This window comes from Brachyhypopomus gauderio, chromosome 3, assembly GCF_052324685.1.
Source record: "Brachyhypopomus gauderio isolate BG-103 chromosome 3, BGAUD_0.2, whole genome shotgun sequence".
Classification (NCBI taxonomy): Eukaryota; Metazoa; Chordata; class Actinopteri; order Gymnotiformes; family Hypopomidae; genus Brachyhypopomus; species Brachyhypopomus gauderio.
In genome coordinates, this window is record NC_135213.1 from 4,253,157 (window position 1) to 4,281,038 (window position 27,882).

The 27,882-nt window shown below is 48.5% G+C and overlaps 1 protein-coding gene across 8 annotated transcripts in view; it reads right to left on the bottom strand.

Moving 5' to 3' along the window:
• Nucleotides 1-27,882, bottom strand: part of trpm3 (transient receptor potential cation channel, subfamily M, member 3) — a 139,938-nt gene that overhangs the window by 22,016 nt on the left and 90,040 nt on the right. For all 8 annotated transcript variants that reach the window (XR_013129871.1, XM_076999007.1, XM_076999011.1 and 5 more), the window contains exons 8-13: nt 27,667-27,790; nt 11,019-11,091; nt 6,619-6,719; nt 5,764-5,898; nt 3,768-3,818; nt 977-1,117 (exon numbers count right to left, since the gene is read on the bottom strand). Coding sequence is in view for 7 of the 8 variants with exons in the window: in XM_076999007.1 (XP_076855122.1) it covers nt 977-1,117; nt 3,768-3,818; nt 5,764-5,898; nt 6,619-6,719; nt 11,019-11,091; nt 27,667-27,790 (625 nt within the window). In the remaining variant the exon portion in view is untranslated. The remainder of the gene's footprint in view (nt 1-976; nt 1,118-3,767; nt 3,819-5,763; nt 5,899-6,618; nt 6,720-11,018; nt 11,092-27,666; nt 27,791-27,882) is intronic.

The window sequence follows — 27,882 nt, forward strand, 5'->3', positions numbered from 1 at the left end:
TGTGTGTGTGTGTGTGTGTGTGTGTGTGTGTGTGTGTGTGTGTGTGTGTGTGTGTGTGTGCGCTAAGGCGAGGTGCATGTGTTCAAAGCAGGGCATGCATGTATAATGAGTGGATGAGCTGGTGTGTGTGTGTGTGCAGGGAGCTGAACAAGGAGGAATCTGGATCACCTCCCTTCTCCTGATCTTCACGTGTCTGTCTATTTTAGGCGTTTAACACTTGTACAACCTGTCTATACGTTTATATGTTTGATGCTGGTGTGTGTGTGTGTGTGTGTGTATGTGCATGCATGCCTTGCTGAAAGAACAAAATGTTCTTGCAATCGTGATCCGGAGCATATGCACACATGCACACACCCAAGGCTGTACAAACACCACAACATTCCCCTAGCAGTGCAGGGATGGATCCCGGCCATTGTATCTTCTCCTCGTCCTCCTCTTCCTCTCTGTCCCCAGAGGTTGAGCTGCGCTGAAGACCCACACGGCTCCCCCCACCGGCTCCACACGCGGCATCTGTTGATGCTACTGATTCACCCGCCGACTCTCATCAACACGACTGACTTTGAGGGAAACTCCGCCCCTCCCCGAACCCTCCCACCTCCGAAGCGTGCCAACTCTTTATTTTTTTCCCAGCTATGTACTCGTGAGCATGCCAGAGCGTATGTAATTCCCTCCACGCTCGATCTCTGATCCGCGTTGGCGCCTGTCTTCGGATAGTTTCTTCGCTTGGCCTGCTGGGAGATTGAGTTTGGTTGTGTGTAGGTGAAGCATCGCGTGGGGGCGGGTGGGGGTCGCTGCTCTCAACAGGATTTGTGAATTGTGTTGAGAGCTTAGGCACGTTCCTTCTAGTTCTATAAAAGGTGTATTATGCATTTAGGGTGTTTTGTGAAGCGTGGCATTCAAAATCCTTTTCATACTGTGTAGTTTATGCTGTGGAGACATATGTAAGACAGCTCAGTAAACAAACAAAACAACTTACCCTCTTAGGGCCAAAGAGATTGTGGTAGAGCGTTCTAAATCTCTTGCGTGTGTAGTTGCAGCGATAAGCTCCACCCATCAGGTATTCAATGACCAATCCGATGTCAATCAGACTGATCCGGTAGTCAGGTGGAAGGTTACCCTGGACAAGAAGACATTTTACTCATGGCGAGAGTGAACTCTCAAAGCCAGAGATAGGAAACATCAACATCGGACATGATTCATAGATCCAGGCCACTCAAACACACTCACTCACACACACAAAGAGATGTGCTGCTAAAACACTATGAAGATAAGTTGAAGTTGAAGTTGGTGTTGGCTGATTCACCTTGAGGTAGATCCAACTCAACCCTGGATACTCTTGCTTGGAAAGAACACACAAGGTCAGTGAGACAAAATGACAACGGAGTGTGGCTTCAGTGTCTTAACACCCCACTAACACCAACAAACACCTCAGCAATACAAAGATACCCAGCTGAAACACCCACACAGAAAAGAAACTGAAACGCTACCTTCTAATACACAAATGCCCCGATAATGGACAAGCACCAGGCTAAAATACAAACACCCCGCTAAAGGCACAAAGACCATGCTAAAAAAAAACAAACACTCAACTAGAAACAGAAATCTGCATAGCGCCCGAAACCAAACCAAGCACGGCGTTCACTAACGCTTCAGATCTGAGCTAGCGCATTAGCCTCAGAAGAGGTATTAAGTGCTGCTAATGACCTCGCCATCATAGCCATCTTAGAACACCATGAGGAAATCAGATTTTGTAGAAGTGTGTGGTCACGGCGAGGGTAAAGTTGACCTTTGGTGCGTACAGGGCCGAACAGGACATTGCTCTCTTAGGGCATAGCAGTAAGGAAAGGGGGAGGAGAGAAAGATTGGAAGAAAAGAGGATGAAGATGGTGGTGGAAGAAGGAAAGACAGAGTGAGATCTGTAGGAGAGGGGTACATGACCATAAACAGGAGATACCTACATTGGACACGTGTACTGATGATAGACGCATTCCTATTGACAATGGTGACCTTTTTATTGACAATGTTGACCTTTGTATTGACAACGGTGTCCTTTCTATTGATAATGGACACATTTCTATTGATAATGGAGACATTTCTACATATGATAGACACATTTGTATTGACATGACGCACATTTCTGTTCATGATGGATACGTTTCCACCGATGCTGTTCTAATTTCCATTGACGTTCATATTTCTGTTGACATTGTCCATATCTCTGTTGATTGGTGTTCACATTCCGACGTTTTTTTTTTCACACGTCTATCGAGAGGCCACATTTCTCCCTTTACTGAAGCTGCACCACTTTGCTGAGTGCGGCTGAAGACACTATTACACCGAAACCTCACAAACAGCACACAGTTTGATAGAAGACAGGTGGACGTGCACCACTGCGTTACAGAACCACCTGAACTCTTCATCAGGTTGCAGTGCGAACGCTCAACATGTCCATGGCTGTCAGAGCCAAGCCAACCATTAGAGCTTGTTACTTTACCCACAATGCCATAACACATGGCAAAACTCCAAAGCAAAATCCCCAGTGTTTCATATGCTCACAAATGCAATTATTAGAAGCATTATTGAACCTTATTTAAAGATGTATATTCAGAGACTACAGCCTATGTGTTGGCATGTCTACGTCAGTGGTGTTGGTGTCACTGCCGAGTTTAGGCTTCCGCCCACATGATCTGAATGCAAGTGATGTGCAGATAAGGGTGTCTGACAAACTCTTTATGGCAACAGTCTGTATCTGATGATGATGATGATGATGATGAATAGTCTGTAACTGATGATGATGATGAAGATATCAGTCTGTACCCAATGATTAGTCTGTAACTAATGATGACGAGGATAGCCAGTCTATAACCAATGATAATCTGTATCTGATGATGATGATGATGATGAATGATGATGATGATGATGATGATGATGATGATGATGAATGATCAGTCTGTAACTAATGATGGTGATGAACTTCTTAAAAGACACCTGTAAGGAAGATGTTTCTAATTACATGCTACCAAATGCAGGTGCAGGTTTTGTAGTTAATAAGTGATGAATATCAATATTTAATCAACATTGAGTTTCTTTTATGGGAACCTTTTACCCTGCACTGATAATCATGCTACATCAATTTTACTGTAAAATCTCCTATTCTTTTCCCAAGGAGTCAAATTGGCAGGATGACCAGAGTATGGAGCTGATGTCAAGATCTCACCCAATCACAGAGCTGATGTCAAGATCTCACCCAATCACAGTGCACACTGCAATCCTAACAGAGAACCAGGCCAACATTATAAATGCCCATCAAACTAGCAACTACAGGCAAAATGATTAAGCATAAAGTTTTTTTTTATAAAGTCTTGGCACTGACTGGATAGTCTAATTAGGACAGTGAGATTTTCTGTCTCGAGAAGCCAGAAGTCAGAGAGGCAGGAACGGCAGGATGTGCCCTGCCGAGAGGCGTCTGAACGTTGAGAAGAAAGACCTGCTGCACAGATGGAGGAGGTGTGTGATTGGGTGACACCACCCTCGAGCGGGGAATGGAAGGTGGTGTACTGCCTGCAGGGTGAAGGACTTCCCCAAACGTGCAACGAAAAGCTAATCTGTGTGGTTCTATCACCTACTTACACACACACACACACACACACACACACACACACACACACACACACACACACACACACACACACACACACACACACACACACTCTTTCGTTCGCTCCATCATGCACATACACCCCTCACACACTTGCACGCTTTCATACCTTTTTCACGTCTCTGACGAGGTGAAATAGGGTGTTGGATGGTCCATGCCTCTGTCACAGCCAAAACAAACACATAACACCGTAACCATTTCCCCAAGGAAGAGGACAAATTAATTAGCATTTGTAAATCCTGCCCGTGAAGTCTAAACACACAGAGAATCTGTTGTCCTCTCATTAAAAGATAAAAATTGCTGCTCATTACACACATGCTAATCTGATAGTGGCCATGTCAGGCAGGACATTGTGGTGTGTAACACAGAGATAGAGCTGCACTGTACAGAGCCAAGAGACTGATGAGCTAATGAGAATGTGCTGGATGTCCTGAATGCTTGTGGGCTGCTTCACAGGTGCAGGTGAGCCCGGGGTGTTTGGGAGGCGCTAACGTGTTGTACAGCTCCTCTAGGTGTGTGTGTGTGTGTGTGTGTGTGTGTGTGTGTGTGTGTGCCATGTTGTACAGCTCCTCTAGGTGTGTGTGTGTGTACCATGTTGTACAGCTCCTCTAGGTGTGTGTGTGTGTACCATGTTGTACAGCTCCTCTAGGTGTGTGTGTGTGTACCATGTTGTACAGCTCCTCTAGGTGTGTGTGTGTGTACCATGTTGTACAGCTCCTCTAGGTGTGTGTGTGTGTACCATGTTGTACAGCTCCTCTAGGTGTGTGTGTGTGTGTGTGTGTGTGTGTGTGTACCGTGTTGTACAGCTCCTCTAGGTGTGTGTGTGTGTACCATGGTGTACAGCTCCTCTAGGTGTGTGTGTGTGTGTGTGTGTGTGTGTGTGTGTGTGTGTGTACCATGTTGTACAGCTCCTCTAGGTGTGTGTGTGTGTGTGTACCATGTTGTACAGCTCCTCTAGGTGTGTGTGTGTGTGTGTGCCGTGTTGTACAGCTCCTCTAGGTGTGTGTGTGTGTACCATGTTGTACAGCTCCTCTAGGTGTGTGTGTGTGTGTGTGTACCATGTTGTACAGCTCCTCTAGGTGTGTGTGTGTGTACCATGTTGTACAGCTCCTCTAGGTGTGTGTGTGTGTACCATGTTGTACAGCTCCTCTAGGTGTGTGTGTGTGTACCATGTTGTACAGCTCCTCTAGGTGTGTGTGTGTGTACCATGTTGTACAGCTCCTCTAGGTGTGTGTGTGTGTACCATGTTGTACAGCTCCTCTAGGTGTGTGTGTGTGTGTGTGTGTGTGTGTGTGTGTGTGTGTGTACCGTGTTGTACAGCTCCTCTAGGTGTGTGTGTGTGTACCATGTTGTACAGCTCCTCTAGGTGTGTGTGTGTGTACCATGTTGTACAGCTCCTCTAGGTGTGTGTGTGTGTGTGTGTGTGTGTGTGTGTGTGTGTGTGTGTGTGTACCGTGTTGTACAGCTCCTCTAGGTGTGTGTGTGTGTACCATGGTGTACAGCTCCTCTAGGTGTGTGTGTGTGTGTGTGTGTGTGTGTGTGTACCATGTTGTACAGCTCCTCTAGGTGTGTGTGTGTGTGTGTGTGTACCATGTTGTACAGCTCCTCTAGGTGTGTGTGTGTGTGTGTGTGCCGTGTTGTACAGCTCCTCTAGGTGTGTGTGTGTGTACCATGTTGTACAGCTCCTCTAGGTGTGTGTGTGTGTACCATGTTGTACAGCTCCTCTAGGTGTGTGTGTGTGTACCATGTTGTACAGCTCCTCTAGGTGTGTGTGTGTGTACCATGTTGTACAGCTCCTCTAGGTGTGTGTGTGTGTGTGTGTGTGTGTGTGTGTGTGTGTACCGTGTTGTACAGCTCCTCTAGGTGTGTGTGTGTGTACCATGTTGTACAGCTCCTCTAGGTGTGTGTGTGTGTGTGTGTGTGTGTACCATGTTGTACAGCTCCTCTAGGTGTGTGTGTGTGTGTGTGTACCATGTTGTACAGCTCCTCTAGGTGTGTGTGTGTGTGTGTGTGTGTGTATGTGTGTGTGTGTGTTTGTGTGTGTACCATGTTGTAAAGCTCCTCTAGGTGTGTGTGTGTGTGTGTGTGTGTGTGTGTGCGTGTACCGTGTTGTATAGCTCCTCCAGACGGGACAGTGTGAGGAAGCGGTGCATGCTGACGCCGTTCTCGATCAGCAACTTCACAAAGTCCACGCGGTCCAGCACAAGGGCGTCCAGCATGGCCTGTTCCAGTGACCCCACCTGGACCCGCAGAGGTGAGAAACACAGGGGTGGGGGTGGGGTTATGGGTGGGGTGGGGTTGGAGTGTGGCGTTGGGGGTGTTAGGATTCGGGGGGTTGCAGGGTGGAGTTGTGTGGGGTGGGGTTGGATGGTGGGGTTGGGGGGTCGGGATTGGGTGTGGGGTTGGAGGGTGGGGTTGGGGGGCTGCTGTGCACATGGGCTTGATTTTCTGCAGCTTAAAAAGCCACCACACAATGTTTGTACTTGAGCTGATTCACATGCTAATGCTGTAATTGGTAAAAGTGCAAACACCTGCACAACATATGTGTGTTAACCAGAGCATCACCAGGCAGACGAGATCATGTACGACATCGCAAAAAACACCAAAACAGGGAAAATAAATCCCCGTCTCGAAGGATTACTATATTAACTAGTATCTTTACTAATATAAAAACATATAACTTATGTCAAAATATACATAAGATAATGGAATAATGGGTTTATCTATTTCTGTGCAGTTTTTATTTGATATTGAGACACTGGTTGACAGCTAACTTATAAAGCATTTAGTTAGTTGTCAAGAAGTGCTAATGGTAGCACATGTCACAAGAAATGAATCGTGAGGTATTTTATCGCAGTAGCAATGACATATATCATATCATATCATATCATATCATATTATATCATATCATATCATATCATATTATATGGCCTGGACTGGTGCCTAGGATGGGGTCTTACCGGCCACTGTTGTCCGTAGATGAAGATTTGGCTGCGGGCGATATCCACGCGGTTCCAGGCCAAGGCCAGGCTGAGCTGGTCAGGAGCTGACGCATTGGCACCTGGGAGGAGGGAGAGCCCTTAATCAAACAGGACCGCAGTGGGCCGGAATAAAGCTTCCATCAAGTCCAAAGGCGGGCATAGCCCAGTGATGGCATACTGAGTGACTTGCTGTGGTGAGCATGCTCTGTAGAGTTCAGTGTGGTAACTGGGCACACACCTGAGAACTGCAATGTAAGTGGGCAGGACTAAACTGCTGTAGGCTGAATATAACGAATGCTCAGAGCATTCTAAGGTAAAATATGGGGTCCCACAAGGATCTGTACTGGGCCCCATCTCTCTAAACAGTCAATAAAAAAGATACAACTTGTTCAAAATGCTGCAGCTAGAGTTCTAACTAAGGCTAGAAAATTTGATCATATTAGTCCCACTCGCAGTATTACACTGGCTTCCGATTAAATATCAAATTGAATTTAAAATTCTTCTGTTAACCTATAAGGCGTTAAATGGTCTTGCCCCACAATATCTGAGTGAATTCATTGCTTACTACAACTCATCTCACCCTTTGCGCTCCGAAAATGCTGGATTTCTCCTAGTTCCAAAAATTTGTAAGACTAAAGCTGGAGTCAGAGCTTTTAAAGCCCCTCAATTATGGAATAGTCTTCCTGCTCCAATCTGAGATTCTGACACAGTTCCAATCTTTAAATCTAGACTTAAGACTCACATATTTAATCAAGCCTTCAGCTAATATTCTCCTTGTAAGTTGTGGGGCTCAGGAGCCCCCAGACGTTGAGATTTCTGGTCATCTGAGATGCTAATGCTGTCATCCAGCTGTGTCATGGCATCACTCTACTTGTGACTATGACTTGACTGGAAAGCAATGTCTCAGTGAGTCCTCATGACTGTGGTCACCTCTGAACCCCTCCCTTTAGTTATGCTGCTATAGATTAGCCTGCCGGAGCCACATGCTAATCACTGGCACATGAGCTATGTATGTTTAAATCAATGATGGTTTAAGTTGATGTCCACACACTCAGTCTGTATTGTCTTTTTGGATGCTTCTACCCAAGACGATTGCATGCAAGCACCTACAAACACCTGGGAGATGGTCTGCCTTGCCGGTGGATGTACTGATGCCGGGGTTGGATGTGCCATTTCCGCAAGAGGACGTGCTGATGCTCCTACCTGAGGCTCACCATCTACACCGAAGGGACTGTGACTACTTGGCCGGGGAACAAGGACCTTAAACATTATCTGTAGAACCATCCTGCACACCACGGACTTGTGCTAACGGGCCGCCCAATGGAGGATGGGTTCCCTTTTGAGTCTTGGTCCTCCAGAGGTTTCTTCCTAATCCCCACCATCATAGGGAGTTTTTCCTTGCCACTGTCGCCTTTGGCTTGCTCATTAGGGATCTGGACCCATACGATTGTAAAGCTGCTTTGTGACAACATGTGTTGTAAAAAGCGCTATATAAATAAATTTGACTTTGACTTTGAATATATAAATGAGGTTGTTCTTGTGACATAAGACATTCACTGATTTCAGAACAGGCTGTTTCTGCAGCTTCAATTCTGGACTGTGTTTTAAAATATCTTAAAAGAAATTAATTCAAATTCCTTCATTGCATTACAGTGAGGGAGGTTTTCCATGATAGGGGCTCTTTAAGTCCTCCTGCAGTCAGCTCTGCTACACTTGTTTAAGATTGAAACAATCCTGTGGTGTTTGCCAAGCCGAAGAGACCAGGGCCCTAGGAGAGTCAGAGTGGGGCGGATTAAAACGTCACGCACTTGTTTGCCGTTTCGCTTTTGTTTCTTTTCCTTATCATTTGAAACCTGCCGTCTTCGACTTGTCTTCCTTGGGGTCCTCTGTGAGAAGTCCCCGTTGGCTCTTTACTTGATCAACGCAAGTTAAGGTCAGTAAACGATCCCTTGGAGATCTTATGGATCAAAGATGAGACAGACTAGTGCCATAACTTGTCCCATAAGGCACTGCAGTCTGATGCAAGCTCCTTTTTAGTACAGTGATAAAAAAAGAAAGACTAAGCTGTTTAGGGGGTAACTAGGAACAATAAAATACATGTTACAAAAATGTAATATTTGATTTGGTACATTAGCTTTTATGTTGCGAATTGCTCTGGAAATTGCTTTAGTTCAATATACTGGAGGGAGGTTGATCTCGAAGGTAAGCATACTCCTGAGAGTCCCGCCTGCCCGTGACATATAGTCCCTCCTGCCCGTGACATACAGTCCTGCCTGCCCATGACAAGCTCCTCACCCGTACTGCGAAGAAACACTCCACTCAAGTGAGGCAGGTCAACGAAGGGCGCCATGATGGTTTGAACAGTAATGAAACACGCCCCATGTCTTGATCAATCTCTACCTCCTCTGCCTGCACGACGTGAAAAGCAAACTGCTTTTTTTCACTAGTTGTCGGCGGCTTTCGAACCGAAGGTGGAATCCTCGGTATTTACAGGGACGCATACCCTCACAACGTGCCACGCTGCAGGTTTGTGATGGTCTCTGTTAAAGAATCAGGCAGAAAGCACCTGTTATGACTTATGGCTATGAGCAGACTGCCTCATGGGCTCTAACCAACGGATCAGCGCCATCACTGTAAATAGAGCAGACTGGCTCAAGGTCGCTCGAAGAATGACGATGATGACGAAGACATTCTGACTACGGATGGAAAGGCACGAAATTCTTCGCACAAAGGCGAGCTGCATTCAAGCGAGAGGGCTTCAGACCAGGAACGGTTGTGCCCGGCAGAGTTTCTCTCCACACAAGCACAAAGTGCTAACGGCACAGCTTCCTCACAGTTCAGCTCCACTTCCTGTGTGTGAATCCGTTGCTTCGTGACGCTTGTGATTCAGCGCTTCGTGATGTTGGATCGTTGAAAACGCCGACCCGGATGACCTCGTGCCACGGCAGAGCCGAACTGGCAAAACTTTAAGGATTGTTCAGATTACAGCACAACAACAATAGTAAACAATGATAATTATAAATAAACAAATAAATTAATCAACTGCAACCACGCAAGGTAATTAGGCTATTCCAAAACTAGTGTGAACCGTCCTCTGTCCAGATTCAACAAGTCCAGGCCCAGATATTAAAAAGTCCACTTCAGGATTTAGTTCCAGCTGCCCAGATTTTCTCATTAGCTCCAGCCAGGCAACAGAATTAATTAATGAAATTGACTGGATGACAGAAAATCACAGCAGGATGTCCTGACCTTTTAGCAGTACACCTCTGCTCAAAACTACCTCTGCGTATTTTGCAACTAAGGCCTATTAAATCAGCACGAAGTTACTGGAGAGGAGAATTATTATGTCTTATGAAGTATGCGGGTGAGAACTTTAAACGGAGGGCTTCAGCACTGCTACATTGTTGTTGTAGTCAGACACTTTTGGAAGACAGAGGAGCTCTGCATAATGGAGATAATCTTCCAGGAGTCGGTTGCTAACTGTGTGTGTGAGTGGGGGGTTTCACAGCTGTTCTCTCATTAAGAGTATGATGAAGTTAATGAGTGAGAGAGAAAGAGAGAGAGAGAGAGATAAGAGGGAGGAGAGGGAGAGAGTGAGTTAGAGGGAGGAGAGAATTAGAGGAGAGAGGAGAAGAGAGATAGTGGGAGGAGAGAGAGAGTTAGAGGAAGAGAGTTAGAGGAGAGAGAGAGGAGGAGAGAGAGATAGTGGGAGGAGAGAGAGAGTTAGAGGGAGAAGAGAGTTAGAGGAGAGAGAGAGTTAGTGGGAGGAGAGAGAGCAAATTGCTCTTCAGGTGCTCGGGTGAATTATGCGGAGGGCCGGCCACAGGTCTTCAGTGGTTCCACCACGGCGTTCAGTGGGAAGAGCGCTGTGTGGGATGTAAATGTTTCCACAGGGATTCGAGACCAGGGACTTGGGAAGAGAAGGAGGCGGTGTACGAGACAGGTTCAGAGGTCATGACCTCTGCACCCACAGCACCGCAGATGATCTGGGGGCACCGGCGGGGTCGTTCGGTTTGGGCTTGTTGGTGAATGTTTCCCTCTGTGGTGTGGGAGTTCCATTTAGTTTACGTATCACGACGTGTCTCAAAGCAGTCGACCGTGGCTTGGTCTCTGTGCTGAGAACAGTGTACGAGAGCCAGGGGAGCAGTTCAGAACTGCAGGGTCTCCTTTTAGCAGTTCTGGGCCCAGTCACCTGAGGGTGTGTTCTGCTGTCCTCATTTGGAGATGTCCTTTTAGTGACGGGAAAATGACTCAGGTCTCACATGTGTGAACATGCATGCATACATACAGACTCATGTGTGGAGAGGCATACACAGAAACAGATGTGTATGAACACACACACACACACACACACACACACACACACACACACACACTACCTTTCAGTAAAGCTGTGAGGATAGCGAGGTCAATATCCTGGTGTCCTTCTGAACCCATCCGGAACACTGTGATCTGAGAGAAAGAACGATAGTGAGAGAGAGACAGTGAGAGAGAGACAGTGTGAGAGAGACACACACAGACTAATGAATACATAAGACACAGGCTTGCAGCATCATCAGAAACACACATTTAGTTTTACTGTGTTGTACACCAGTGTAAAATAAAGGACCGTGACCATGCCGGCGTCGGCTACAGACGGGGAGAGAAATCAGCAGCACTGGTGCAGATGGTGGTGTTAAGGTAGCTGGCACGTGCATACGCACGTGAGCCCACGTGAGCCGCCATAGTGGGTTCCCACTCACGTGGGACCGTGAAACAGCTCCTGTCACGTTTCTGCACAGGTGCACGTGAAGGGCACCTTGTGCACGTGCCTAGAATCCCGGAGTGTTGCGTCACTGCGGCGGGGGTGGGGGGTTGGTGTGGGGGGGGGGGGGGGGGGGTTGTTATGGCGGAGGGGTTGTTATGGGGAGGTGGTCAGGGCCGCATGTCTAACCGCGTTCCGTGTGGATTAATCCCCGTCCCGCTCACCGAAGAAACGGCACGTCTCCCAGGCCAGCTGGAGCTAATGAGGTGATCCGTGGAAAGCTCGATTGGCAACGGAGGGGGTGGGGGTGGGGTGGGGGGGGGTATACCGCCCGACACTTCCATCGTCTAAACGGAGCATGAAATGAAGGCGTATTGGGGAGGAGAGTGAGCGTTTGGGGAGGAGGGCGGGCGTTTGGGCGAGGCAGGATGATGTGGAGAGGTGTGTACTCCAGAGAGAGAGCCGTGGACAAACGTGAGCCAGGGAGAAAGAGGTGAATATGCAAATGAGAGAATGATAAAGAAAGAAGAATGTGTAGCATAGGTGAAACCTAGGAAAATGGGATATGATTGTTATCAACTAAGCTCATTCCCAATAAAGAGATACTGGTGGAGAATAATTACCCTTGTGACCATTACTAATGACCCCCTCTGTGTGGAGGTGACCCATGAGTGTGTGTGTGTGTGTGTGTGAGTGTGTGTGTGTTTGATAGTCTGGACCACTGCAACATGGGCCTTTAGAATTGCTTTCACACGATGCCTTTTCCATCACAACCCACTCATCACTGTAATTACACTTCACTGCCGTGACGTGCGCGTATGTATGCAAGCACACGAGTGAGACTTGAATCATTAGCCTTCAGCCTCTTTGACTTTTACCTTCTGATTAATGTCACGTTATCCGACTTTTGGCTCCCTAAACACTCAACGCGTTGCCTTAATCGCAGAGAAATTAGCATCGCTGCCTTCCTAATGTCTGCAGGGGAGAGGCCACGGCAGCGCACGCCGGAACAACGCGCCTGGATTCAAATGCGTGTTGACCTGCGGGACGCTGCGGGATGAACGAGACCGCTCCGATCCGACAGCAGCACGACTCATCTGGAGATCTCTCGCTCAGCGGGATTTTTCGGTTGCTGTTAAGGACACAAACAGACGCGGACCCGTTCGCAATCGCGGGCCGTGTCCTTTGTTGGAATAATGTGGTCACGACCCGTACGTAACCCACAAATCACAGCCGGTGAGCTCAGAGATAACATTGAATGGTGAAATGGCTAATGGAGGCGCTCCGAGGGAGGGGGTTCAAAAGTACGACTCAAAACGGAATATCCGAAAACCGGGAGATTGAAAAAAACGTCTGTATCACGGCCTGAAATAAAACAGCCTGTCTAGCTTGTTCATGGGCCATCTTCAGGAACAGACTCTACAAACACAGATCACACAAACGCTGATACCTACACACATTTAAATATCTTTCTTGATCTATATGCATTTTGTTTAACTCTAACATTTAGTCAGGAAAAATCACAATAATGCTAATGTGGCCTCGAACACGAGGCATCACTAATCTTTCGTGTCCATAACGCTGGTGGGTTTTTTTTTCCCCAAAAGTCACAACAGGGCTTTTTGTCTTTAGTGCTTTTGACGGCATGAATATCCAGATGGAGACGTCGTATACTATTGACATGCCTCTGCATTTTTAACATGATCAGGCTCCATATTTGCAATCCAATTCTAGCTTATGGCCTCTATGGTAATTTCTCGTAATGTTTCTTGCAGTCAATTAACTCTCTGAATGGTCCCTCAGCTCATCTTCTACAGTTTTCCCAGAGTGGGATCACCCCAGGGCCTTCAGAAGGTGGGGGAACACTGTTCCATTGAAGTAGTAAGAACGAGTCCTCTAGGGGTTGACCAATATATCCACCAAAGTATTGGACCGATTTTTGGGTTCTTCAAGCTTACGCTTTAGCCAATCAAAAGCCACCAGCTTCATTAATTAAATCCTTTTGATTTACAACCACATATTGGTCACAGGCACACGATGAAGTGACTTGAGGGTAAATACTATAAAAATAATGATGATAATAATATTACACTATCTTGCACCTTTCAGGAAAAGACACATTACAGATAGAGAGGGAGGTGGAGAGGAGGTCAGAAAGGTGGTGGAGGCAATAAAACAAGTGAAGGTGGAGGAGAGTTTTATAATCGATATGAGAGAGATAAACGATGGAGAGGCAATGAGGGGTTTTGGAGATTGGGAGTGATGTGATGTGGTGACAGTGGGGAGTGATGTGACAGTGGGGAGTGATGTGACAGTGGGGAGTGATGTGGTGACAGTGGGGAGTGATGTGGTGACAGGGTGGGGAGTGATGTGGTGACAGTGGGGAGTGATGTGGGGAGTGATGTGGTGACAGAGGGGAGTGATGTGGTGACAGGGTGGGGAGTGATGTGGTGACAGGGTGGGGAGTGATGTGGGGAGTGATGTGGTGACAGTGGGGAGTGATGTGGTGACAGTGGGGAGTGATGTGGTGACAGGGCGGGGAGTGATGTGGTGACAGTGGGGAGTGATGTGGTGACAGGGCGGGGAGTGATGTGGTGACAGTGGGGAGTGATGTGGTGACAGGGTGGGGAGTGATGTGATGATGGCGGAGTGATGTGGTGACAGTGGGGAGTGATGTGGTGACAGTGGGGAGTGATGTGGTGACAGTGGGGAGTGATGAGGTGACAGGGTGGGGAGTGATGTGGTGACAGTGGGGAGTGATGTGGTGATGGGGGAGTGATGTGGTGACAGTGGGGAGTGATGTGGTGACAGTGGGGAGTGATGTGACGGGGGAGTGATATGGTGACGGGGGGAGTGATGTGGTGACAGTGGGGAGTGATGTGGTGACAGGGTGGGGAGTGATGTGGTGACAGTGGGGAGTGATGTGGTGATGGGGGAGTGATGTGGTGATGGGGGAGTGATGTGGTGATGGGGGAGTGATGTGGTGACAGTGGGGAGTGATGTGGTGACAGTGGGGAGTGATGTGGTGATGGGGGGAGTGATGTGGTGATGGGGGGAGTGATGTGGTGACAGTGGGGAGTGATGTGGTGATGGCGGGAGTGATGTGGTGAGGGGGGAGTGATGTGGTGATGGGGGAGTGATGTGGTGATGGGGGAGTGATGTGGTGACAGTGGGGAGTGATGTGGTGACAGTGGGGAGTGATGTGGTGATGGGGGAGTGATGTGGTGACAGTGGGGAGTGATGTGGTGACAGTGGGGAGTGATGTGGTGATGGGGGAGTGATGTGGTGATGGGGGAGTGATGTGGTGACAGTGGGGAGTGATGTGGTGATGGGGGGAGTGATATGGTGATGGGGGAGTGATGTGGTGATGGGGGAGTGATGTGGTGATGGGGGGAGTGATGTGGTGACAGTGGGGAGTGATGTGGTGACAGGGCGGGGAGTGATGTGGTGACAGTGGGGAGTGATGTGGTGACAGGGTGGGGAGTGATGTGGTGACAGGGTGGGGAGTGATGTGATGATGGCGGAGTGATGTGGTGACAGTGGGGAGTGATGTGGTGACAGGGCGGGGAGTGATGTGGTGACAGTGGGGAGTGATGTGGTGACAGGGTGGGGAGTGATGTGATGATGGCGGAGTGATGTGGTGACAGTGGGGAGTGATGTGGTGACAGGGTGGGGAGTGATGTGATGATGGCGGAGTGATGTGGTGACAGTGGGGAGTGATGTGGTGACAGGGTGGGGAGTGATGTGGTGACAGGGTGGGGAGTGATGTGGGGAGTGATGTGGTGACAGTGGGGAGTGATGTGGTGACAGTGGGGAGTGATGGGGTGACAGGGTGGGGAGTGATGTGGTGACAGGGTGGGGAGTGATGTGATGATGGCGGAGTGATGTGGTGACAGTGGGGAGTGATGTGGTGACAGTGGGAAGTGATGTGGTGACAGTGGGGGGTGATGTGGTGACAGTGGGGAGTGATGAGGTGACAGGGTGAGGAGTGATGTGGTGACAGTGGGGAGTGATGTGGTGATGGGGGAGTGATGTGGTGACAGTGGGGAGTGATGTGGTGACAGTGGGGAGTGATGTGGTGATGGGGGAGTGATGTGGTGACAGTGGGGAGTGATGTGGTGACAGTGGGGAGTGATGTGGTGACGGGGGAGTGATGTGGTGACGGGGGGAGTGATGTGGTGACAGTGGGGAGTGATGTGGTGACAGGGTGGGGAGTGATGTGGTGACAGTGGGGAGTGATGTGGTGATGGGGGGAGTGATGTGGTGATGGGGGGAGTGATGTGGTGACAGTGGGGAGTGATGTGGTGATGGGGGGAGTGATGTGGTGATGGGGGAGTGATGTTGTGATAGGGGAGTGATGTGGTAATGGGGGGAGTGATGTGTTGATGGGGGAGTGATGTGGTGATGGTGGAGTGATGTGGTGATGGGGGAGTGATGTGGTGATGGTGGAGTGATGTGGTGATGGGGGAGTGATGTGGTGATGGGGGGAGTGATGTGGTGATGGGGGAGTGATGTGGTGATGGGGGGAGTGATGTGGTGATGGGGGAGTGATGTGGTGATGGGGGAGTGATGTGGTGATGGGGGAGTGATGTGGTGATGGTGGAGTGATGTGGTGATGGGGGAGTGATGTGGTGATGGGGGGAGTGATGTGGTGACGTGGGGAGTGATGTGGTGATGGGGGAGTGATGTGGTGATGGTGGAGTGATGTGGTGATGGGGGAGTGATGTGGTGATGGGGGGAGTGATGTGGTGACAGTGGGGAGTGATGTGGTGATGGGGGAAGTGATGTGGTGACAGTGGGGAGTGATGTGGTGATGGGGGAGTGATGTGGTGATGGGGGAGTGATGTGGTGATGGGGGGAGTGATGTGGTGACAGTGGGGAGTGATGTGGTGATGGGGGAGTGATGTGGTGATGGGGGGAGTGATGTGGTGATGGGGGGAGTGATGTGGTGATGGGGGGAGTGATGTGGTGATGGGGGAGTGATGTGGTGATGGGGGGAGTGATGTGGTGACAGTGGGGAGTGATGTAGTGATGGGGGAGTGATGTGGTGATGGGGGGAGTGATGTGGTGATGGGGGGAGTGATGTGGTGATGGGGGGAGTGATGTGGTGATGGGGGAGTGATGTGGTGATGGGGGGAGTGATGTGGTGATGGGGGGAGTGATGTGGTGATGGGGGAGTGATGTGGTGATGGGGGGAGTGATGTGGTGACAGTGGGGAGTGATGTGGTGATTGGGGAGTGATGTGGTGATGGGGGAGTGATGTGGTGACAGTGGGGAGTGATGTGGTGATGGGGGGAGTGATGTGGTGACAGTGGGGAGTGATGTGGTGATGGGGGGAGTGATGTGGTGATTGGGGAGTGATGTGGTGATTGGGGAGTGATGTGGTGATAAGGCAGCAGAATTATGAACCTGTGATTCTGAGCAGTTTGGAGGGAATTCCAGATATTATTGTAGCCAGGAAGTAACCAGATCATGAAGAAGGACCTCATCGCTGGACTGGGAGACCGAGGGGTGGAGTCTGGGAGACCGAGGGGTGGAGTCTGGGTAGATGACAACAGTGAGAGCAGGTGGTGGAATTGAACTGAGACTCAAATGACAGGTTGTGATCAAAAGTGACCAGAGACGTCTTGTGATGGAGGTGGGAGTACTGTTAGATGTGGTGATACTAGTTTTTGGCAAGTGTGGATTTAGTACCTAGGAGTACAGGGTTTACTTTATGTGCAGGTGAACTACAGATTACTGTATGTATCGGTGTGGTGTTGTATGGTGTTTGCTGTATGTGTGTGTAGTGTTGTATGGTGTTTGCTGTATGTGTGTGTGTGTAGTGTTGTATGGTGTTTGCTGTATGTGTGTGTGTGTAGTGTTGTATGGTGTTTGCTGTATGTGTGTGTGTAGTGTTGTATGGTGTTTGCTGTATGTGTGTGTGTAGTGTTGTATGTGTGTGTAGTGTTGTATGGTGTTTGCTGTATGTGTGGGAGTGTGTGTAGTGTTGTATGGTGTTGCTGTATATGTGTGTGTGTAGTGTTGTATGGTGTTTGCTGTATGTGTGGGAGTGTGTGTAGTGTTGTATGGTGTTGCTGTATATGTGTGTGTGTAGTGTTGTATGCTGTTTGCTGTATGTGTGTGTTTAGGTTTTGCACAGGGTAGCTCGTTGATGTTGCTGGATTCAAGCATGAATGGAGCATGAGGAGAAAAAGACTCGTTCATCTTCATATAGGGGCAGCTGCATCCTCCTCCTCTCCCCTAACACACACACACACACACACACACACACACACACACACACACACACACATACACACACACACACACACACACACACACACACATACACACACACACATACACACATACACACACACACACACACACACACACACACACACACACACACATACACACATACATGCTCACACACACACACACACACACACACACACACACACACACACACACACACACACACACACACATACACACACACACACACACACACACACACATACATGCTCACACACACACACACACACACACACACATACACACACACACACACACACACACACACACACATACATGCTCACACACACACACACACACACACACACACACACACATACATGCTCACACACACACACACACACACGCTCACACACACACACACACACACACACACACACATACACGCTCACACACACACACACACACACACACACACATACACGCTCACACACACACACACACACACACACACACACACACACACACACGCTCACACACACACACACACACACACACACACACACACACGCTCACACACACACACACACACACACACACACACACACACATACACGCTCACACACACCTAAGAAACTATACACGCACCCATAGATGCATGCAGAAACATCTCCCTATTCCCATCAACAATATCTCATTCATTTATCCATCTCATATATATATATATATTGTGTGTGTGTAGTTTTATAACTAATTAATAATGCACTTCTAATTCGTAATGCACACTGCTGATCAGTAACAGCACACAGGGAGATGGTGCAGTCTGTCCATATAGTTTTGGTGCACGGTGATGAATCTTTTGAAGAGCGTCTGTGCGGTGCAAGCGTTTCATCAGCTTGTGTCCCACTGGCTCTTCCGAGGAAGAGAATTCCGCAGTGGATCATGGTGGATGGCGTAATTAACTGCATTCATGATGCACACACATGAGGAATCGTGTCTGGGGGCCGCTGTGAAGATGGAGCGTGTGGGGGTGTTGGTGTACGTGTTAACTTTGGCTACACGCGTTACCCCGAAGTTTCTTTTTTTAACGGAGATCGGATGTTATTGCCACCGTATATGTCACAGCTGCGCTTGTACTATACAATACTGTTAATTACTGTGAACACCAGCGGGAGGGGTGATTGATTATATTTATTTTTACTTATGGTGGGGGGGCGGTGCTTAAAGAGCAGTGGGGGAGGGGCCAGACCCGTTTTGACAGCTCATGGTACAGCTGACAGCTGACGTACGACCCCCCCCAACCAGGGTTGCCAAGTGTTGAGCGTTAAAGGATCTGAAGGGGAGTATGGAGGGGACCAATCCCCCAGGATGCACTGCCACGCGTGTCCGCAAGCTTGGTGTGCTGCACTGTTGCTGAGAGAAAAGAGTGAGAGAGATTGGGTGGTTGAGAGAGGGAGAGAGAGACAGAGAAACAGAGAAAGACAGAGAGAGGGAGACAGAGAGAGAAAGGGAGGATTCCTTTCTCTGCCTGTCAGAGTGATGAATAGAATCATCACTCGCATACTGTGAGATCCTTGGGCTTCCACGGCGAGGGAGAGGGAGAGAGGGCGGGGCTGTTGGGAACGAGAGGGGGCGGAGCCTAACGTCCAGTGCTGCGCCACCTCCTTTCTGGGGTCCTCACAGCCGAAGGAACGCATATTTCTCCCAATTATCGCCGCCGATAGCCATGGCAACAAAGCGGCAGGCTGTGGGGAACTTTTCATCCAAATGTCTGTGATGTGTGCTTATAATAGCGCGCAGTGTTTAACACAGCAGCAACAACCACCCCCCACCTGGAACCTTCCAGCCTGTATGCACCAATCCTGCATCCCCTCGCGGGTCAGCTCCGCCCACCGGCGGGGCAGAGCGCTCGCCTTCTGCCTCTGTTTCCATGAACCTGGTCGGGGAACACTCCGGTCCCAATGCAGCCAAGGCTGTTAACATTCTCCAGGCATGCGGTGCCTGACAGGCACGTTTGGGATCGGAGGCCCACTCTGCCCCTCAGGCCTTGGCAGGAGAACTGACGTCCCTCCATCTCTCCATCCCTCCATCCCTCCATCTCTCCAGCCGGCTCCGACTCTCGGAGGAGATGCAGTATAACGTCTAAGGCTGAACGCCTTCAGGGCAGGAAAGCAAACAGCAGCCCTGTGATGGCTTCACCTTCAACTGCCCTACAGGTACAGAGTAGGCGGCCATTCGCCTGAAGCCCCGCCCAGCCTGAAGCCCCGCCCAGCCTGACGCACCGCCCAGCCTGGACGTGTGCCTCATTCCATTTCCTCGGTGTGTTCACCTTGATTGGTTTGTTTAATATATTCATAACAACACAAACAGGCCAATGGCATCAGAGCGAAGGGCTGCTTTGCATACAGTGTTTCTTATTATAAGGCAATTTAGTCTTAGGATAACCTTGTCTTCTGAGAAACCTGTGTGCATCTGTACTGTACTAATCAAATCATCCAGACATGTGTGCGGCTCAGGGTAGGTGTGATTGGATTGGATGAGTGTGATCTGTTGTAGCACGTCCTAATTGAGTTTGAGGACTGCATATGCCTTTGCACGTGCTTGCAGGTATAACGCTGATAATGCTAATCATTAGATTTCATAGCCATCAGTGCAACCTTCTTGACAATACGCAATCTATTTGTCTAGTACAATCCAGCTAGAATACCAGTAAGCATTTGGCGTGTGTTATGTATACTGTATCCTCTGATAGTGTTTACTCTGTCAGGACCACTTGCTGAAAGGCACGAAGGGACATAAAAGGATATTACTTGTTTACTGTTAACTGGTTCCTGTCTTTTGTTCTTTTGTTCATGTTGTCCTTGTGAACATAAAGACGTTTACTGGTCTAGAACTAGAGGTGAGGCAGGGGAAACAAAACTCAAAGACGATGAAGTTCCAAAGTAAATCACAGCACAGGTCAGCACCATGGACAGCGCTATACCGACCGAAGACTTTCTAGTGGCACTTGCCTGTATCGGGCAGAGATGAGAGAATCCACTGAGGGTTTGGTGTGTGTGTGTGTGTGTATGTGTGTTTGGAAGATGTTCAGGGCTTTTGCAGGCGTAGCAGTGTTCATCTTCGAGTGGCTCTCCACTTGAAAATTAAACTGTGAACAACTGTTTGGAGCATCTAGCCACTGTGGAAAACCGCTAGAGTTCTCTCCCATCTCAGTGATAGAGCACACAGCTGTGTGTGTGAGTGTGTGTGTGTGTGACAGAGAATATCTTTGCAAAGGCTTATAATAAAAGCCAAGTTGAAGCATGAGGTGTATGTGTATGTGTGTGTGTGTTTGGCGTGTAGGTTTGTGAGTGTCTGGGTATGTGGGTGTGTGCATGTGTTTGGTGTGTGCGCATGTGTTCGTTTGTGTGTCTGGATGGGCCATTGCCGCAAGATGTCGTGCTGATGCTCCTACCTGAGGCCCACCATCTACACCGAAGGGACTGTGACTACTTGGCCGGGGAACTAGAACCAGAATTATAACTATAGAAATACTTTTTGACCACAAATATGGACTTGTGCTAACGGGCCGCCCAATGGAGGATGGGTTCCCTTTTGAGTCTTGGTCCTCCCGAGGTTTCTTCCTAATCCCCACCACCATAGGGAGTTTTTCCTCGCCACTGTCGCCTTTGGCTTGCTCATTAGGGATCTGGACCCATACGATTGTAAAGCTGCTTTGTTACATGTGTTGGTGAAAGTGCTATATATTTGACTGGACTTGACTTGTTTGGTGTTTGTGCGTGTGCTTGAGTGTGTGTTTGTGTGTGGGTGGTGGGTTGTGTGGATGCGTGCTGGTGTGTGTGTGTGTGTGTGGGTCGATGTGTGCTGGTGTATAAGCACCATATAAAAGTCTCAGCTCAGCGAGTACATGCTGGTGTCAAATCAGGAAGCATTACAGATACCCCACACATGCACCACAGATACCCCACACATGCACCACAGATACCCCACACATGCACCACAGATACCCCATAGATACCCTACACACGCCCCACAGATATCCAAACGCCAGATGTCCAAATACAATGTTCATGGTACTGTAATCACTTCAACCCATTCTAACACATTTTAATTACATCCTGTAACTCCATGACCATGATTCATGAGCCAGGCAGAGCTTCACATTTCTGGCTGTTAGTACTGACTCCAGATCAGATTTATTCATTGATTTTAGATATTTGGCTTCTGCTAATGTGGATAAATTAAGGGTTTAGTGCAGCAGACTAAAACAAACGATCACTGATTCTAGGCCCTTTGCACAACACAAGGTGTTTACATTTTGTTGTCCACATTTGAGCAGTTTATGAAGCCTTCATGAAGAACTATGAAGTTTCCTATGCATGAATCACAATCAATATGCAGATAGCAACAGAACACAGAAAAATGATTTTTTGAGGCTCATAAACACCATGGACAAAATCAGAGAATGAATTCACACAAAAAGATCACAACCACAGCAACCAATCAGAAGATGAATAATTTAATAAAAGCACCAATCAAAACACAGTGAACAGGTGCTACTGATTTACTGCAAACCTCTATGATAATCACAGACACAGTAATGATCATGCAAATCACAGACACAGTAATGAAACAGTGGGGAGGAAACGTATATGCATGCCTGTGTGTGTGTGAGAGAGAGGCTCAGAGTGCAAGACTGTGTATGTGTGTGTGTGTGTGTGTGTGTGTGTGTGTGTGTGTGTGTGTGTGTGTGAGGGAAGGAGGAATGGGAGGCCACACATGGGCCCAGCAAAGCAGCTCTCCATGGTGTTTATTAGAATCCACTGAGGGTTTGGTTTGGGTGTGTGTGTGTGTGTGTGTGTGTGTGTGTGTGTGTGTGTGTGTGTGTGTGTGTGTGTGTGTGTGTGTGTTTGGAAGATGTTCAGGGCTTTTGCAGGCGTAGCAGTGTTCATCTTCGAGTGGCTCTCCACTTGAAAATTAAACTGTGAACAACTGTTTGGAGCATCTAGCCACTGTGGAAAACCACCAGAGTTCTCTCCCATCTCACTGATAGAGCACACAACTGTGTGTGTATGTGTGTGTGTGTGTGTGTGTGTGTGTGTGTGTGTGTGTGTGTACGTGTGTGTGTGTGTGTGTGTGTGTGCGTGTGTGTGTGTGTGTGTGAGTGTGAAAACTCCTAGTAAGCCTGGGGCATGCATAGTGTCGATGGTAAAATGTGAAATGTGTGTGTTTGTGTGTGTGTGTGTGTGAATTTCCATGCTAAGGCTTATTATGAAAGCCCAGTTAAATCATGGGGTGTATGTGTGTGTTTGGTGTGTATGTTTGTGAGTGTCTGGGTGTGTGGGTATGTGCATTTGATTGGTGTGGATGTGTGTGTGTGTGTGTGTGGGTGTGTGTGGGTGTGTGTGTGTGTGTATGTGTGTGTGTGTGTGTACGTGTGTGTGTGTGTGTGTGTGTGTGTGTGTGTGTGTGTGGGTGTGTGTGTCTGTGTGTGTGTATGTGTGTGTGTGTGTGTGTGTGTGTGTGTGTGTGTGTGTGGGTGTGTGTGTCTGTGTGTGTGTGTGTGTGTGTGTGTGTGTGTGTGTGTGTGTGTGTGTGTGTGTGTGTGGGTTGTGTCGATGTTTGATGTTGTTAAAGTGAGTTTTAAAAGTGTCAGCTAGTATGTGGTTCTGTCACATCTGCCATGCCCTACAGTTACCCCACACATGCCCCATACACCCCAGATATACACCCCACAGATACCCCACACATGCCCATACACCCCAGATATACACCCCACAGATACCCGGCACATGCCCCATACACCCCAGATATACACCCCACAGATACCCCACACATGCCCATACACCCCAGATATACACCCCACAGATACCCCACACATGCCCATACACCCCAGATATACACCCCACAGATACCCGGCACATGCCCCATACACCCCAGATATACACCCCACAGATACCCCACACATGCCCATACACCCCAGATATACACCCCACAGATACCCCACACATGCCCATACACCCCAGATATACACCCCACAGATACCCCACACATGCCCATACACCCCAGATATACACCCCACAGATACCCCACACATGCCCATACACCCCAGATATACACCCCACAGATACCCCACACATGCCCATACACCCCAGATATACACCCCACAGATACCCCACACATGCCCATACACCCCAGATATACACCCCACAGATACCCCACACATGCCCCATACACCCCAGATATACACCCCAGATACCCCGCACATGCCCATACACCCCAGATATACACCCCACAGATACCCCACACATGCCCATACACCCCAGATATACACCCCACAGATACCCCACACACCCCAGATATACACCCCAGATACCCCACACATGCCCCATACACCCCAGATATACACCCTACAGATACCCCACACATGCCCCATACACCCGATATACACCCCACAGATACCCCACACATGCCCCATACACCCCAGATATACACCCCACAGATACCCCACACATGCCCCATACACCCCAGATATACACCCCACAGATACCCCACACATGCCCCATACACCCCAGATATACACCCCACAGATACCCCACACATGCCCATACACCCCAGATACCAGATATACACCCCACAGATACCCCATACACCCCAGATATACACCCCACAGATACCCCACACATGCTCATACACCCCAGATATACACCCCACAGATACCCCACACATGCCCATACACCCCAGATACCAGATATACACCCCACAGATACCCCACACATGCCCTATACACCCCAGATACCAGATATACACCCCACAGATACCCCGCACATGCCCCATACACCCCAGATATCCACCCCACAGAAACCCCGCACATGCCCCCAAACACCCCAGATATACACCCCACAGATACCCCACACATGCCCCATACACCTCAGATACCAGATATACACCCCACAGATACCCCACACATGCCCCATACACCCCAGTGTTAACGGAAAATCATACACATTTACCTGTTTTGTGTGTTACTTTAACTACGCACAAATACAATGTTCATGGTACTGTAATCACTTCAACCCTTTCTAACACATTTTAATTACATCCTGTAACTCCATAACCGTGATTCATGAGCCAGGCAGAACTTCACATTTCTGGCTGTTAGTACTGACTCCAGATCAGATTTATTCATTGATTTTAGATATTTGGCTTCCGCTAGTGTGGATAAATTAAGGGTTTAGTGCAGCAGACTAAAACAAACGATCACTGATTCTGGGCCCTTTGCACAACACAAGGTGTTTACATTTTGTTGTGTATGGCACACGGTGTATAAACACTAAAACTGCTAATGTCCACATTTGAGCAGTTTATAAAGCTTTCATGAAGAACTACGAAGTTTCCTATGCATGAATCACAATCGATACGCAGATAGCAACAGAAACACAGAAAATGGATTTGTTGAGGCTCATAAACATCATGAACAAAATCAGTGAACACATTCACCCAAAAAGATCACAACCAGCAACCAATCAGAAGATGAATAATTTAATAAAAGCACCAATCAAAACACAGTGAACAGGTGCTTCTGATTTACTGCAAACCTCTATGATAATCACAGACACAGTAATGATCATGCAAATCACAGACACAGTAATGATCATGCAAATCACAGACACAGTAATGATCATGTAAATCACAGACACAGTAATGAAACAAATCAAACGTACAAACATAAGATGTCCGTGCAAAGCCACAATACAGACAATACAGAGACGGTTTTGATGAGTCTCTTATAACAGGCAGCAATCAAACTGCTGCATATGAGGATGATGGAATGTGTGAAGTTGGAGTCGTCAGGTGGCTGCATGTACGGTCGCATACAGTGTTTATCACAGGTGGGGGAGGGGTGAGTGGTGTTTATCACAGATGGGGGAGGGGTGAGTGGTGTTTATCACAGGTGGGGGAGGGGTGAGTGGTGTTTATCACAGGCGGGGGAGGGGTGAGTGGTGTTTATCACAGGTGGGGGAGGGGTGAGTGGTGTTTATCACAGGCGGGGGAGGGGTGAGTGGTGTTTATCACAGGTGGGGGAGGGGTGAGTGGTGTTTATCACAGGCGGGGGAGGGGTGAGTGGTGTTTATCACAGATGGGGGAGGGGTGAGTGGTGTTTATCACAGGTGGGGGAGGGGTGAGTGGTGTTTATTATAGATGGGGAGGGGGAGTGGTGTTTATCACAGGTGGGGGAGGGGTGAGTGGTGTTTATTATAGATGGGGAGGGGGAGTGGTGTTTATCACAGGTGGGGGAGGGGTGAGTGGTGTTTATCACAGGTGGGGAGGGGTGAGTGGTGTTTATCACAGGTGGGGGAGGGGTGAGTGGTGTTTATTATAGATGGGGAGGGGGAGTGGTGTTTATCGCAGGTGGAGGGAGGGGTGTGTGGTGTTTATTATAGATGGGGAGGGGGAGTGGTGTTTATTGCAGGTGGAGGGAGGGGTGAGTGGTGTTTATTACATATACTTCAAATACTTCAAAGCATCCCTAGGTGTTTTCTTTAACTCACATAATGGGTCCTAATGAGTAATGTTTACCAGTGACTATACTGAACAGTTCAGATATATAATTAACATTAAAGGCAGACCACAGTGCCAAAGTAGTATACTTATATTTACATTTATATTTACGGCCTTTAGCAGACTCTCTTATCCAGAGAAACTTACAAAGTGCTTTGCATCTGTTCACAAAATTTATCCTAGATATTAGCACAGATAGGCCAGAATTCAAGATAGCCTTGAGCCAGATTACTACTAAACTACAGCAATCAATGTCATTGCCTAGTACAGGGGTGGCCAACCCGTCATAGACCAAGAGCCACTTTTCTTACTGTGTTACGACAAAGAGCCACATCGTACATGGGCGAGTGTAATCTGTTGAGCGGGGGGGGGTGGCGAGTGTAAATTATTAGCTGTGAAGACAGTCAAATGCGTGTTTTCCACTACGCCGGTTTTAAAAGTATTAGCGGCTCGCTAGGCTTGTAAACTAACCGCGCACCACGAAAATGTAGCAGTGTGTCGCCCCGTTTGTGCAGGTGAGCCCGCGGACCGGCTGGGGAGCCGCATGAAACCAGGCAAAGAGCCGCATGCCGCTCGCGAGCCGCGGGTTGGCCACCCCTGGCCTATTATTTTGATGAGAGAGATGATATGAATGCCTTCCCGCTTTCTTACATGTACTGCGCTTCCGCTGGTGTGGAAATCGAAGTCCACATAGGATGGGTGTCAGTGTCTTAACTGGCGCTCTCAGCTGTGAGACTTCACTGCAGCTCAAAGCTCAGGGGTTCCTGCACAGGTCTGAGGGTTGCCAGAGATAATCTCACATCTCCGTATCTGTGGAATCTGTCTGAGCTCGAAGACAGATCCTGAAGTAGATTAAAGGACTGGAACTCTTTCAAGAACGCCACATGGTTTTTCACCGGAGAGGGTATTATTACGCGTGCTCCCACTCTGAATAATCAAAAAGCAATTCATATGCTGGATAATTAACCTAAATGTTAGCGCAGGGGATTGACACTGACTGTCCGAAGCATTGGTAATTAAAAAACGAATACGAATGTATACACTGGAAGTGGAAGTTTTCTTTTTCTGTCAGGTGGATTACTGCCCATCCTCAAAGTTCTCCTCACAAACACCTCTTAGTTCTCATCACAAACACCTCCTAGTTCTCCTCACAAACACCTCCTAGTTCTCCTCACAAACACCTCCTAGTTCTCCTCACAAACACCTCCCAGTTCTCCTCACAAACACCTCCAAGTTCCTTCTGTCACGCGAGGGTCACTAGCCTGAGCACCGGGGGCACGCACACGTGTTTCAACACCCACGAAGGGCAGCTAGGAGCTGGTGTTCAACCCACAGCTCAGACAGCATATGAAGGTGGATCCACAGTGTGTACAGGTGGGTGGCCATGCTTAAGCAGCAGGGCACAACCCCACTCTCGATGGCCTGCCGGTGGAGGGGCGGGGTCAGGGGCGGGGTCAGGGGCGGGTCTTCGGCACACTCACCAACTCCTTCTTTTTCATGCACTCCATTAGAATGATGAAGAGATGCTGGGCCTGCGTGCGGCTGTACGTGAAGGTCTTCTGGATGGTGACCAGCAGCTGGTCACGCAGAGACTCATTTATGAGCCTGGATGAAAACAGGAGAAGATGAGGGAGAAGGAGAGAGAGAGAGAGAGAGACAGACCAACACACACAGAGAGAGAGAGAAAGTGAGTTGCA